The sequence below is a fragment of the Neolamprologus multifasciatus genome, chromosome 16, assembly GCF_963576455.1.
Source record: "Neolamprologus multifasciatus chromosome 16, fNeoMul1.2, whole genome shotgun sequence".
NCBI classification, from domain to species: domain Eukaryota; kingdom Metazoa; phylum Chordata; class Actinopteri; order Cichliformes; family Cichlidae; genus Neolamprologus; species Neolamprologus multifasciatus.
The window spans coordinates 19,050,513-19,066,211 of record NC_140454.1 but is presented as its reverse complement, the minus strand read 5'-3'; the positions used below and the strand labels follow the sequence as shown (position 1 = coordinate 19,066,211).

At 37.5% G+C, this 15,699-nt stretch overlaps 1 protein-coding gene across 2 annotated transcripts in view; it reads right to left on the bottom strand.

Annotated features, from left to right (window-relative positions):
* Positions 1-15,699, bottom strand: part of LOC146500684 (obg-like ATPase 1) — a 45,031-nt gene that overhangs the window by 21,791 nt on the left and 7,541 nt on the right. For both annotated transcript variants that reach the window (XM_085135733.1, XM_085135734.1), the window contains exon 4: positions 14,382-14,509. In XM_085135733.1, coding sequence (XP_084991859.1) covers positions 14,382-14,509 — 128 coding nt within the window. The remainder of the gene's footprint in view (positions 1-14,381; positions 14,510-15,699) is intronic.

The following is a 15,699-nucleotide window of genomic DNA, read 5'->3' as shown; positions in this document are numbered from 1 at the left end:
AACAAGTAAGCAAATTTTTTCTTTCAAGTGGCGATTGTCAGGAAGTCACAAAGGCTCCACTCTCTAGGCCTGTGTGTGAGGCCTTAACAACCATTCACTGATAATTACTGGAATTCTTTATAGCTATGCTGAACACAAACAATGGAAACCATGTCAAATATCCACAACATGCACAAACAACTTTCTTTTGTTTTCCTTTTCACCCCAAGCCATCTATATTTGCTTTATTCAACAATAAATCAATTATCAGTTATTACATAATATGAATATGTTCAGTATTTTTACAGCCAGCCTTACATGAAAAGTGCTTCAAAATTGTAGGCTACTTGAATAATTGTACCCAAAGGGATAGAGCGTCTTTATGAAACATTTTTGTAAACACTGTATAGCTAGATTTGAAATATAGCTGCACACATTGTCATATATCAGTCAACAACAGCAACTCGTGAAGTTTCACTGAAGCATAATAGGAATCCCATCTCATTCAACAAGGAAGTGGCTGTCAGGTGCGTGATGTTTGGAATGTGTATATATAACAAACTTTATCAACAATCAATATTCATATTTTGACACCTGAATGTGTGGAGAACTGTTGACAGGAAGGGCCCTTTGAGATAAAATCTCAACAAGTTCTAACAGTCACATATATGGGAAATATGGATGATTCATAGCTATGCACCACTGGCTTGATGAGCAACAGCATACCTGAGTTTCAGGTCTATCTTTACAATGAAACATCACCATATGTGACGCATGTAGATCACTTGAGAGGCTCCTAAAGAGAAGTTTGTTTAGTTTGAACTTTAAAATTAAAACAAATTGATGTCTTTGTTAAGTACACCAAGTAAACAGACACATTACATCTGTTATTGCCACCCACGCATGGGCGTGTCCAGAGGAAGGGCACGGAGTGACACCAACAGTCTAAATATTTTTTTCTAATATTTAATAAACAATTAAGAGTTAAAACTCTTGTGCGGCCACTTTTTTATGTTATAAGTCATTATAGGTAATAGGGCCAAACGTCATCCTGAAAACCCCCACCTACTTGGACGGACTCGCCACGGATCGACTTGGATATTAATGTAATTAATATGCGACATGAACCCTTTAACAGTGGTCGAGAATATATCTGGTGCTGCTCTGCAGCCTTTTGTCAGATCAGGGATGACGGTTTTATTATTTGTAGCCATTTCTCTTGTTGCCCAGTTTCAAAAATGTCGGTTTTGATTTTTGTGAACGAGACGCTCTCATGAGTCATCGAGTGACGCTACTGACTAGCCAATTGGTGGCACGCAGTCTGACCATGTCACATTTTAACACCTGCTTGGATCACTTGGGATCCTGGTCGAGCAGGTACCAGAAAGCACGTGATACCAGGTACTATTGCCTAATGGAAAACCTGAAAACTCTGGCGAACTGTGCCAAGTCGATCCGAGTAAGTAAATGTTCTACACTGATTTTATTTTTGATGAAATATTCCGATTTCCCATGGTTCCATCTGCCTTGTTTTTGAATTTTAAATTTAAAAAAAAAAAAAAAACGTAATAAAACATGATGAGGAAAATTAAGTTATATGCATATTAAGTATTTGTATTGGAAGGTTTTATGCTAGGTTGCATGCTCCAATGACATTTTTGGAGAGCAAATGAAAGTTGGCAATTGAGCTTCTCTCCTGCCCCACAGTTTACATTGTTACAACTAGAAGGCTACACTGTAAACATCATACCTGTAAAGCATTCAAACTAGCATTACAACTGTTACGACTGTTAGCTTAGAGCAACATTATGTCAGAGTACAGCCTCACAATGCTGCTTTATAAACTTGACAAATAAGAACCAGTTCCTCTGATACCAGCAATGAGCTTTTTCACATTTTATGCTGACCTTTACCAAAACCTCTGTACACCATGAATATTATATCTTTCACTGTGTTAAGGAGCCATAAATCCTTGGTTTTCCATAAAAGCAAACTTTTGCAATCAAGCTCTACAAGAAAATGATAGACAACCAAAAAAAAAAAAAAAAGCTACATCTTATTAGCCATGCAAGTCAACAGAAGCTGTAGACTTTTGTGCAAGCTGTCATCCTGTGCGTTGTCCTCATGGTGAAATGAACTTATTCAATTACTCTTTGCCTAATCAGGCTGTTTTGGTTCCTCTCCTCTTGCAGAGGTACTCCACAGTATAAACAGTTCACTTACGCCACACAGAAAGGGGCTAATCAGTGGAATTATTGTTTTGCTGCTCCAATTTACCAGCTCCCTGTTCAGCACTGATTGAATGAAAATTTGCTATTGTGTCTGCATGAACTCAGAAAAAATAATGCAATGTAATCATTTTGTTAGCTGCAGGAATATACATACATTATAAACAATCATGATGTACAGTTTTGCACTGTGTTGCAGAGGGAAACTGTTCCTTAATTTTGCACATATTAATTAGAGCATAGAAGTTTACAAAGGTACATCCAGTCTTGGCTGGTGTAGGTTTTATTTAAAGCCTTAAAATGCATGTATGTTCCTATATGCCTAAAGTAAGCCCATTTTTTTAAATGTCTTAAGTAATTAACAATGTTTAAACTATTGTTATATATGTTAATAAAAAAGTAAATTCAAACAAGCTTTCAAGGAAGGAGAGCAGCTGATCACTCACTATTTAGTCATCAACTGCCACTCTCTGCTGACTACCGCATATTCCAAAATAATTTGCTTTAATTAATCTCGCCTAATTTAACATTTGCATCTACTCTACTGCCTTCCCATTCAAGGCTTAGAGCCCGGCAACAAATGCACAAAGTGAAAGAAAGGAGGGAAATCTGATGGGGCAATCTCCACAATTAGCCTTTAAAAAAATGGGTCGGGGCAGGGCTCAGTGAAGACAGCCCTTATGAAACTGTGGCGCCACACAAAACCACATGCAAGACAGTAAAAACACACAAAAAAAGAAAGAAGAGGTTGGAAAGGCCAACTTTCAGGAGTCAGGTTTGTCTCACAGTTCAGTTTTACTGCTTCTTTTTAAATGGTGTACATTATGAAGAGACCATTAACAGGTGCTCCTTTATTGACAGAACAAAAGGATTAGTCTCTAGAGGTTGTGCAGTGTTCAATGGCTTGATTAGGGATCAGGCTAAGCTCTGTAAAATTACAGCAGCACTGCAGGCAGGTGTAGCCTGAGAAGATAGAACTCAAAGTGACATTTATAAATGAAAAGTATTTAAGAAGACAAAAACAAAAAACAAAAAACAAAAACAGAAGAAACAAAATTCACAAATACCAAGTTTAACACAACACCAATACTTATCTGCCAGGTACACAGACCAGAAAGTCATCTGAGTCAAGTCAAGATCAATACTGATTGAGCTGCTTCCTCTGATGTTGCTACCTGGGAGGATATGTGGTCAACATAATTCAGTCAAATTACAGTATTCATTGACTTCTAACTTCCTGTGCATGTTTTCACATGCAAGATAGGTAAGAGCACATCTGAAGAACTTGCATTCCTCATGCTGCTCTTAAAATGTTCATGCAAACTCAGTGCCGCAATTCTCCTGGTATTCAGAGCAGTAAAAGCTATTTTATGAGTCTGTCAGGAAAAGCACATTATGGATGTCTTCCCGACATAAAAACACAGGCAATACACATACGGGTATTTATGTTCATTCAGGAGATATCTTCTTGACATTCTTTTTAAGATGCATGAAACTGACAGCCATATCTGTAGCACATGGCTTCAGTAACAGAGTTTGTGGAAGATTCAGCCTTGTTTCTCGGCCTATATCAATTACGGCAAATACACTGGCTGCTAAAAAGCAGTTTGATTCCTGAAAATAGTGGGTTGTAGCCCTTCAGAGATATACTCATGTTTTCTACATGATTCCAGCTAAAAATAGATCATAGTGCTTAATAATATGAATATCTGTACCTCACAGAGTGCCTCCAGTTCCTATGTAATCTACTGACAGCTAAAAAATCTAATGGTAAACTGAGTTTTAAAAGTGCATCTTTCCACCAGGTTTCATATCACCGAGTGAAAATGTATATATGTGTAGGGAAAAGTTGTTCAGACATGTCTGATCCGTGTGCAGCTGAAAACTGAATGTTGTGGGTAGTCTGTTCTCCCGAACTGACTACAGACAGAAACAACGGTATTAATTCACTTATCATTAGCTTAACCTCTGTCATTTCATTCATTTTGTTAAACCGCTGAGCGTGAGAGCGCCTTGATTGAAAGGAACTGTCATATGCAGACCACTGTTGTCCCACATCATTCAGAGAACAAACCTTTTTAGATCCCTAACTACTATAGTGCTGCTGATTGCACAGACACCAGCAATTTCCTAACCAACCGCCACCTGAACAATGATGTGTTCAGCTTTCAGGCCCTCCAGCCTTTCAAAGGTGAATCATTTCACAGTTTGGAACGAGATCTCCATAGCAACTCCCTTTTGAAGGGTTTAGAATCACCATCCAATAATTCTATGATCATCGGGCCTTGCCATTCCCAGTGGTTCTTTTCACAGCGGACAGGCAAGGGGGGCATGGGGAGGAAGCAGGAAGATTCTACAGTCTATTTCAGGCAATTCATCTTGCAGGCCCATTAGAATTCAAAATATTGCGACCTTCAATCACCGAGCATGTTATCTGGAGCTGTGGCGATCTCCAGTCAAGATGGGTAGACATTTTTCTCTAATCATCCATGATGAGTGGAGGCTGACAAAAACTCTTCATTCTCGCTGAAGCAAAATGCTAATTTAAATGCTGTGACAGCACCTCGACACAGCCTGAAAACACACAAAAGGAGGACGATCCCACGGCAACTAAATGGTGGAGATTTTAAAGTTTGAGTATTGGTTAAAACAACAGCTTAGAAAAGCAAAGATTCGCATACATGCCAGGAAAGATTTTTTTTTTTTTATCACCAGTTTAAATGAACAATTATTACTTTTTACCAATAAATAGAAAGAATGGCTGGTGGCAGGACCCAGCAAGTCAGCCGTACAAGGTGAACTATTGTAAACCTTGTAAACTATTTAATCTGAATACAACAGTGTGTAGACTTTGATTTTAATCCTATACACAACTTGTTTTAATGTGCCAAAATTACATTTGATTTGTTTTTACTGTGTAGTTCTCATCTTTAAATTGCTTTGTTTATCATCTACAATGACTAACAGGGAATGTACTGTATACTTCTGTGTAACATTACTCCCAAACTCAAGCTGTTGTGCACTTCCCTAGAAATCTAAGGAGGCCGTTACAGGTATAAATGCTGTTAAAGGCTTCTACCACTTGTACAGGCTGTGTCATAGGCTCTACATAAATTTACTGTAGAAAAATAATTCAGGCGTGAAGGGGCCTCCACACTGGAATCAATTCTCAGCGATGTGGTGACCAGAGAACACAGAAAGTCGCTGACTTTTGGCAACTTATGGCCAGGTCCCCGGTTAGACTTTTGTCAACTCTGAGGGAAACCAATAAAGTGACAGTGATAGTAAAGGATACCCTGGATCAACATTTGACAAGATTGTAAATACAAAGTTGCCTAGGCAACTGGAGGTTGAAATTTTCCTCAGCAACCAACTTTCAGCTACAAAACAATGGTTTCTTTGTAGACGTCCCCTAAGTTTTACAATGATTTGTTTTTTATATTATATATTATAATAATATAATGCATTATATAAATTGTATTTTTTGTTATTATTTGTTAAATATTGCTACTACTGCTACTACTACTACTAATAACATTTATTATTACATGTTTTAACAGCATAGTGTTTTCACCCTTTCTTCTTGGTTTGGATATTTTTTAAGCTATTCAACAGTTTGGGAATACTTGTCATATGCGTTATTTTATAAATAACGCATATGACAAGTGTAGAGCGGGTCATCTACTAATCAGGAGGTCAGTGGTTCGATACCCGTCTTGTTCAGTCTGCACATTGAATGTTACCATGTTGCTATTTGAACAATCTATCATTCAGCATTAACGGTGCCTTTACAGATGTTACCCATGTGCACTAACATACCCCCCATACCATCTGATGTTCCTTCCCTCTTTAGCAAGGAGGTGATTTATCAGACAACAGGACAGTTTGCCATTCCACTTGCACTGGAGCTCATGCGCACTTACGGTAATTTCCACAAGCATTCTCGAGCCTGTGCAAGGATTTCCAATAAAGATAATTATCTAGTTTAATGCTTTTCAATATTGAGTGTTAGCACACTGAGATTGCTCCAGATTCTCTTAGTCTGTTTATATTACGCGCCATTGATGATTTGACATTTTCTAAGCTAGTGAGAACATGACTGGACTCATTACGCTCATTTTACTGTTTAGCATAGCTTATAGGAAAAAGGGGGGAAAAATCACTGAAAAAGACAAAAATATGTATTTTCTTTTCATGTTTATCTTTGTATCTTTTTATTACTTCCTCTGCATTCACCTACGTTGGCCCACACACTGTTAACAGAGTTCCAAATGTTTATGATGCTACTGCTATAAATTAAAAATTTCCACCAAAATGCCATATGCTTATGTTTTTGTAATGTTTGCTAAAAGCTACAGCCCCTTGCTGTTTAATTGTTAATCAGGACTCGATGTTTCATAATGAATTTATATGGGTTTTTTTTTAATTTTCCATGGGAAAGGCAAGTCTGGAAGTATTAATTCACAAATGCTTTCAATATTAAAGCTGACTCACATATTGTTGCTTTACTTGTTCCGATAAGGGGGGAAAAATACACCTTGACATGAAAGAAAATAAAAGATATTACTCTAAAAACAAAATAGTTTTACTGCATATGTTTACTATTAGCTAAATAAACTCAATTACATACCCTAGTTTGTGTACTTTTAGTTATTTTTTGGACAAGAGACCACATGTAACACATTAATGAGGACATTCAAAACACAACAGTTATCGTAGTGTATTTGTACTGTAATGTTGCACGATGTGTACATGTTTTCACTGTGTTTTTCATTATTTTATTAACAAAAGGCTGCTAACAAAATTAAATTTGTTTTTGGAAAAACAACCAAAGCTTTTGAAAGTTAATTTAGTTGAACAGAAAATTTTGCAACTGAGCGGCTGACAACATCATACACGGTGAGCACGCTGGGCCAGGTGACGTCTATTGGACGTTAGTCAAGTTTAAGAATTTGTGAGCTGGTGAGTGATAGGGCTGAATTCTTGGAGAACAGCCATTACTGGCGTCTGTGGGGAGGCAAGTCAGCCATAAATCATCTCTGTCTGAATAGCTGATTCAGATTGCTTGTAGCGCCTGTAGCTAAACAATCGGTTTGATTTTTTCACTGCGAGCATTAAGCAAAGTGTGGGATGACGTCTGAACGATGCAATAAACAACCACAAACGTCTCACTAACTAACCTGCCATCGCCTGCCTTCATGTATTCATCAGATAAGGGTGACTCATGTGGAAGTCCGTGAAGGCAAAGAATGTCTTTAAATCATCAACTTTTTGTAGATCTTGTCACTTTTAAGGTATTTTGATTTGAATCCCAGAACCTCCACCACCCACAGCTGAAATAGATAAAAGCTCTCCCAAAGTTTTTGATGAATTCTTGATTCATTTAACTAACTTGCCCTTCATTTGTCTTTACCTTTTACCTTCACTTACGATAGGTTGAAATAATCCAACCTGCTCCTGCTTAAAATTCAAACTTGCAATATCATCTATATATGAATATACTTACACCTTACATTACAGCCCAATAAATGATGATTTGACCTGCACCTTCAAAGTCTACAAAACAAAAGAAATTAAGGAATTTAGTCTTACATCATGTATATTACATTTTTAATAGACAAACAAAATTATTACATTCATGCAAGCTAGTTTGGAGTCCACCTAGTGCCTTTGTAATATTGCACTCGGTGAGTTGCAGATTATACAACAGCAGTATAAATTATGTTTTCCAGGTGTCTAAGACTTCAAACTAAGTACATGACTTATCCTCAGAATTAAAGAAGTTCATTGGTTATTGGTCTCTAACTAAGCTCTGATTCGCAGTGCATTAACTGTGCATCTAGTTTGCAATGTGTACAGACTTTATCAACTTTTTTCTAGTAAAGGTTGCAGTAGATGCAAAAATCTGTACATGTCTCAAACAGCACCAACTGTGTAAATATAAAGTAGCATAGCATACAGAAGGAAAAGCCATTTCCTGGCTCTGCCAAACGGAACCAAAATCTACTTTACCTGCTCAACTAAATCCTATGAATGAAAACATGGCATCTTGTGTTTTTAATCCAATCAAAGACATGAAATTCAGGGACATTAGTGCTGGATTATTTCTTGGCCGGGGAGTCCTAACTTTGGTTCTAACTTTGAGCTTGAAAAACACCCAGAAGAGGATAGATCAGAGCCAGGAAGCGCTGTTCCTTTAGCATAATGGCCAAACTGCAATTTCTTCATTCATTACATGATGCACACTGATCTGTAATGTAAGTTTTCCTCTTTAACATTTCTTACTGTTCAATTTCCTCCTTAGCAAATGTTAAGGAGGAAATTGAACAGTAAACGAGATTTTTCTAACCATCACAAACCTTAGAATTTCCTTTTTCATATAAGTGTCATATAATATTTTTTTAACCCATTTATATGTGCTGACTTATAAATGGCTGGCAGTCTTAACTGGAGAAGGGCAGTAATGTTCATGTTCATGTTTTAAGGTCAAAAACCCAAATGCCTGTGGACGCCCATAGAAAAAAAAAGGTTTTCTTTATCATATGTTTTGTGAGCTATCCAGTTTTCTTCAATACTTTGAAGATGTTTTTCAAAACCTTCATGTTTATTTTTTAATGAATACATTTTTAGTTTTGTAACACCACAAAAAAAACAGCTATGAATAGAACTGCTAAAATTGTTCTTCACAACTTCCCAATATACACGCTGATGTTATTGTATGTTTTGATTTGCCAACAACACTCTGCAGTTGCTAACTAATTACTACTAGGATGGCATCAAACGACAACTTACAAATTAATAGACAACATCAGCTCCACAAAGGCCACAGCTATGTAACATCTACACTGCTATCATAACTAAGATCTCATTTGATTGATCGACTTTATTTTTCTAAATGTTTAAACTGAACCTTCAGGCAGTGGGAAAACCTCAACTTAACCAGGAATTCAGGTGCTGAAAGCATCGCTATCACAGTAAAAGAAAAGTCGCCAAAAATAACAGCTACTTTCCAGTCTGCTGCTCACAACCAAAGGAAGTCCCTGAAGATTAAATGCACCCGGTATCTTTAGGCTAGATTCTTCCTGAGTGCCGTGCAACCATAAATAAGTCTTCATTAGAAGTGAACTAGAGGTTTCCTGCAGTGATGTGGGGCACTGTGTGAGCATTCAAACATCTAATTGCTGGAAACCAAACATCTGGGAATAAGGCCAGGTGGGCTGGCAGAGTTATAGCGGGGAACAGAGGAGTAGATGAAGTAGAACATGTTTGTGTCTTGTCACAGACAGTAACGATCCAAACCCTTTCCAGTTAGTGCAAAAGGGCTGGGAACAGTTAGACTGCAAAGTATTTTGTTGGGAGACCAGGAAACGCCGTGCATTCAGCAGAATCGGCTTTCAGGATGTCACAGTGTGCTCTAATAGATTTTGGAAGGCATTGTTGAAAGCAAATCCTCTGTTTAAACAGCCTTTTCAAAGGTATTAGGGGAAGAAAAATATTCATAATGTGCAGACCCAAAATCAAAGGAAAATACATTTTTACTACAGCCTGGAAAAAGTTACAGTTATAGCCCTTAACAGACAAGGAAATACGGCAAAATAAGACCAGACAGGTTGGAGGAAAATTGTTCTGATATTTAAAGTTTCATTAGGTTCAGGCTGTAGTTTGTGTGCTCCGTTTGCACTAACAATCATCCAACTGCACTGACCTTTTTTCTTGATTAATCTCTCTCTACAGTGTCTATATAAACTCTTGTGCTAATTCCAAAAAAACCCCAAAACATACCACTCCAGGCACAAAAAAGTGTGATTCCCCACAACCATATAATCAAGCTATATAAAAGCAGTGGCTTCAACATTGCAGTCTGCTTAACACCAGATAGACATAATTACAAAACAAAAGCGGGTATGTTTAATGGTTAACTTGTGAAACAAACCACATTGTTTCCAGGGACTTCACAAGAGTGGGAAACAATGGTATGCCAGAACAGATAGTTGAAGACACACACACAGACACACACAGAGAAGCTTTCGATTTCTATTTCCGATTGTCAGGAATGTTTGCCTTCTTTGTGCGACTAGAAACAAAAGAGTTGGTTTTGGGTGAGGATCTAGTTTTTACATTTGGCCCAACTTTGGGTCGTTTTAACCACATATAACCCATGAAAGTATTACTAATATACAGCTCACAAAAATGACAACAAGCTGGTCACGCTGTTTAAAATAAGATGCAAAATATATGTTTTTTTGTTGTTGTTTTTAAAGTGATATATCTTTGTGTAGGTTCACACTCATCCAGGTCATATATATATATTAAGGTGCTGGAAACATTTGTCAGAGATTTTAGTTCATGTTGTCATGACAGCATCACACAGTTCTGCAGATTTGTTGGCTGCACATATGTAATGAGAGGCTCCTGTTCTACCACATCCCAAAGGTAAATGGACTCATTCCTACATAGCGCTTTTCTACTCTCCCTGAGCACTCAAAGTGCTTAAAAGGGTCTTTATTGGATTGAGATCTGGTGTCTGTGGAGGTCATCTGACTGCAGTGAATTTCTTTTCATGTTCAAGAAACCAGTTTGAAATTATCTGAGCTTTGTGACATTGCACGCTATCCTGCTGGAGGCAGCAATCAGTGAATGGGTACTCTGTGGTCATAACAAGATGGACATAATCGACAGGAATACCCAGGTAGGCTGTAACATTTAAGCAATGCTCAGTTGATACTGAGGGGCCCAAATATCCCATATACTATAAAACCACCACCAGGCTTAATCACTAATACAGGAAGGAGGAAGCATGAAGGGAATGTTCAATGTTTCTATCAGCTCAAAAAACATCAGCAAACACACAAACTGTTTGTGTGCAGTTTGTTGCACAGTGTGTTGATAGCTAAAGGTCAGTCCTTCCTGTATTTCACAGGAAGTGAAAAGTATGGAAACCCACATAGGACATTGGAGGAAAAAATTCCATGTTGCTTCTGTGTTTATTTTTTACCCAGTGTCCTTTCAGGTCTCCAAAGCAAAGAATGTGAGATAAGTTCACTCAGAGATAAAGAAAGATGTAAGAAAAGACAGGAAAGGAAGAAGAGATTAAAATGTAAGGACTGCTCAGTGATGCTTAATAAACTGCAAATTTAAAGCTTACATGTAATCTCATAATTTTATCACATATTGGATCTGTATGTGATGTCTTTTTTTCTGCAAAACAAACCACTTTGGACTGGCACACAGTGGCTGTGGTGCTTATGGTCAAAGTTAGGTTACATAGAGTGTAGCAGAGAATAATCTGCATTTAAAATGATGTTACTTAAATTAATTCACTGAATTCCAACTTTATACCAACTTTGCACTGTCTAGTATAAAGATAGTATAAAAATATATAGTGTCAGTGTCCGTGTATGAGATGGAAATCAGCCAGGATAGCTCGTGAAGCTGCTGACATCTTGTTGAACTCAGTTGTGTAAATCCACAAAGAGCAGCAGGTCAGCTGATCACAGCATGTAGACGAAGAAAATCTACTGAAGCTCACATTAGAAATTACTGTGAGCTGTGATTCTTCTCCCTATGCTCAGACACTATGTAACAACAACCATGCCACAACCAGATTCACTTAAATCAGCTTTCTTTCCCATTCTGATGCTCAGTTTGAACTTCAGCGGGTCATCTTGAACATGTCTACATGCCTAAATGCATTACACTGCTGCCATGTCATTGGATGATTAGATATTGCCATTAACGAGCGGTTGAACAAAGCGGTCAGTGAGTGTAGATAGCAGAGTGTCTGATTTAACCTATGAGTCACAGCTATGCATTGAGTGACACCACTTTAGCTCTGCTAAACACTACATGAATAAATAAATGACTCCTGAATGGACATGAAAACAATCTCCAATAAAAGCACTATTTAAACTTGTTTGTGTAACATTTGCTAAGAACTACAGTTTTACCAGGATATGCTATATTGTTTATTAAAAATGAAACTGTCCTATTTTAGCTTATTTGCCTGTGGCCACTTAGCATGCTCATGAACACACAGCAGCTTGCACCGTAAACATTAGCTGCATCCTCAGTTCTGCTGCCAGTTTATGTTTTCACCAAGAAAAGTGTTCAACAATCTAGCCCTCGGCTATATTGCGAAACTGTAGTAGCTATAACACACACAGGCCATTTTAGCCTTACCCATCTTTTAGCTCCTGCAGCATACGCTCCAAAACATCCACTGCTTCATCTACACTTTGCCTCAGTTGGCACTGCAGAGCACTGACTGCAGCTGAACCCTCAAGCTTCTTGTAGTTCTGTTTGTGGTGCTCAGTGCCTCGATATCAGATGATTGGATTGCATTATCATCTGTTGATTACTGTCATCTCTGTCAGTATCTCTTTTCAGTGCTGTCTGTATCTTTTCTTTTCAATACCTTGTACATCTCATACTTTCATTTTGGGAGTTAGTAATGCTTTAATATTCACTGTACTGAACAAACTGCAGTTAGTTCAAAGAAATTCAGCCCAAAATCAGCAAGTTGTGGTAAGAACTCCAAAAACTTGTGAAGAGGTGTAAACAGAACTGAATATACACGCATGTGGAACGAACTACTTTCTAAGATGATAAAAGTGATTATCTATTATCTATATTATCTTTATATCAGTGCACAAGGTTGTTTGTAAATAGACTAGTATGGATTTTTTTGCATAATAAAGTAATATGTCCATGACTACAATGGTGTGGTTCAGTGATGTGTCTCTTGGACAGCAGGTGCAGTAAGTGGCATGGAGGAATATCCAAAAGAGTCCTTGGGAGCAGAATTAATTCTCTGTCTTTTTCCTTTGATTTGCTAAAAATTAAAAAAAAAAAAATAGTATATACAGTATGTATATATATATATATATATATATATGGATATATGGATATATGGATATATAGATATATATAATATATAAGAAACCAAAGGGTGAGTTCATCAGTAGCAGACCAACAGATTTATTGTAAGAGCAAAAAAAAAAAGGATTATATGCCTGTGATTCCAGAAAAAGTCCATAAAAACTGAGCTGACAAACGTTAACCTCACCAGACACGTCTCATCCATTCTGTAAATCATTACTAAGTTACAGCAGGTGGTCTGCTAGCTCCACATCTCACATACTACAGAGTCACCATGCAGCAATGCTGTTTGAAAACTGCACTGAAACAGAAGTAATATGTTTGCCAGTGATACACAGAGACAACTAGGAACAATATAGAAAAATGGCCTTAATCTTAACCCTTTCTGTCCGTCTGCTCTGTGCCTGTCACAGCCGACCTTAATCAGAGCTCCTTTCACACAGTGGGAAAGTCAATAACAGCATACAATCAGCAAACAAATTCAGCTATTTTTAAATGGGGCCTCTGCATTCATTTCAGTTGCTGTAATTTGAATTATTCTAGCGTGTAACACTTTAATTGTCTAAGACAAAGACCATGTCAGAGACACAGAAGAACTGGAGGCAGGGGAAGACTTAGAAAGTGGTTTGAAGGCTGTCTCGCTGAGGGCCAGACTGGGAATAATTTGATGAGATAATTACATTTGCACTTTCACAGTAGCAGCAGGCAGCGTTTAGAATCATAGCAAATAAACAACATCATTAGTAACATTAGATATAGGTGACAATACATTAGAATAGATTTACTGGGTTTTTTTTTAACAAACAAAGAAAGGACAAAATTTCATAGATTTTATTTATTAATAACTTACTTACCTCTTCTGTAACAAAACCTAATCACAAGTGGCATTAGGGATCATGTTACAATAATAAGCAGCGCTCCTTCTCAACAGTCCTGTGATGTTTCCAGCCCTCAGAATATGCTACTGATTGTGTGAAGTCGAAACCAGGCACTCCCCACTACTGTGATTCTCATTGAGGGAGCCTCCCAGTAGGAATGTGAGGTTTGGCCTGACTTCATTAATTCTGACTGGTATGTTCATCTTGGCACCGACCACACAAGATGCTCTGCTAGCAAAACTCCACTAAAACTGTGGCTGCTGCTTTCAGATGTCTGGTTTTGGAGTCCTGGTATTATCAAATGTTGACCGTGCAACTGTTTTAGCACTACTATGAAATATTATATATTAAGCATTTCATGATTTCCTAATGACGAAATCCCAAATATATTTATATGTATATGCACATATATACTCACGTGTCATGTGGAAGATGCCATCACAGGCGTTGATGTGGGACAGGAAGGCATTTCCCAGGCCTTGGCCAGCATGAGCACCTTTCACCAGACCAGCAATGTCAACAACATTAAGAAAAGCTGGGATTTTGCTGCAACCAAAGAAGCAATAAAATAAATAAAGAAAAAAAAGGAAACAGTCAGATAATTCAGATGAAAATGGAAACAACATATTTTTGTGCTTCAGTCCAATACGATTCAATATGAAGTACACTCAGGTTAATGGATCACACTGAACTCGTGGGTGGGTGTCCTGGTTGATGTGTTGCTGTTTTCTACTACAATATAATATAAAGTGCTGTGAAATTTGAAAGCTGATGGTGTAGTACGAGACAGACAAAGTATCAGATTATAATAATGTTACAATGGCAATGTTATTCAAGTCACGAGTCACTAAAAAGCAGGATCTACCCACATTTCAGAGTAAGAGTAAACTATTTTTCTAGATTTTACTTTATTAATTTTTTACAGTGCTGTGCTAAAGTCTTGAGCCACCCCTCAAACAAGTCAGACTTTCTTCTATTTCTGGTTACAGTTGACTTGAGTCATAGTTCTTCACTTTCTAAAGGTTTTTGGCTGCTTTTCACTCATTTTCAGTCCAGACTATATATCTGACCCTTTTGAGAGAAATGATTTTTTTTTTGTTTATAAAACCACCTGACACTATTATTCATTCAAACATAAAAAAAGCATCTGACTCAAGGGAGGAAGCAGTGTTGTGCTCATTCATAACAGACAACTTAGCAAATAACCAGTTTTAAATGGAATCTTTAGGCATTTTGTTACTCAAAAACTTCCAAAACTAAGCAATTTGTTCCAATTTCTAAAAATTATTCCAAGGAGAACAAAGTTTTACATGCATAAAATATTATTTTCTGTACTAATAAGGTGGTTCTTAAAGAGATATTAGTGGGGAAACATGGTATAGTTAACCTATACCCTGTTTACCCTGTTAGTTAATCTATCTACTGTCCAAAGAAGCCTCATCAAAAATGGTTTCAGAGGAAAGGCTATCAAGAAGCCACTTATAAGAAAGGGAGAAATTGTTGAGGTACATATTCAGCAGTACCAAACACGGAGGAGGCTCTGTGATAGAAAAACACACCGTCATAGATTGGCCTCCACAGACCATGGACCTCAACATTATTGAAGCAGTGTGTGAAAACACAACAAAACACAGCCAACATCCAAAGAGGAGATTTGAATCTTCAAGAAGCCTGGAACAGTACTTAAAGAAATTACAAGAAAGCTGTGTAGAAGAATAAAGCTGGCCATACCAAAT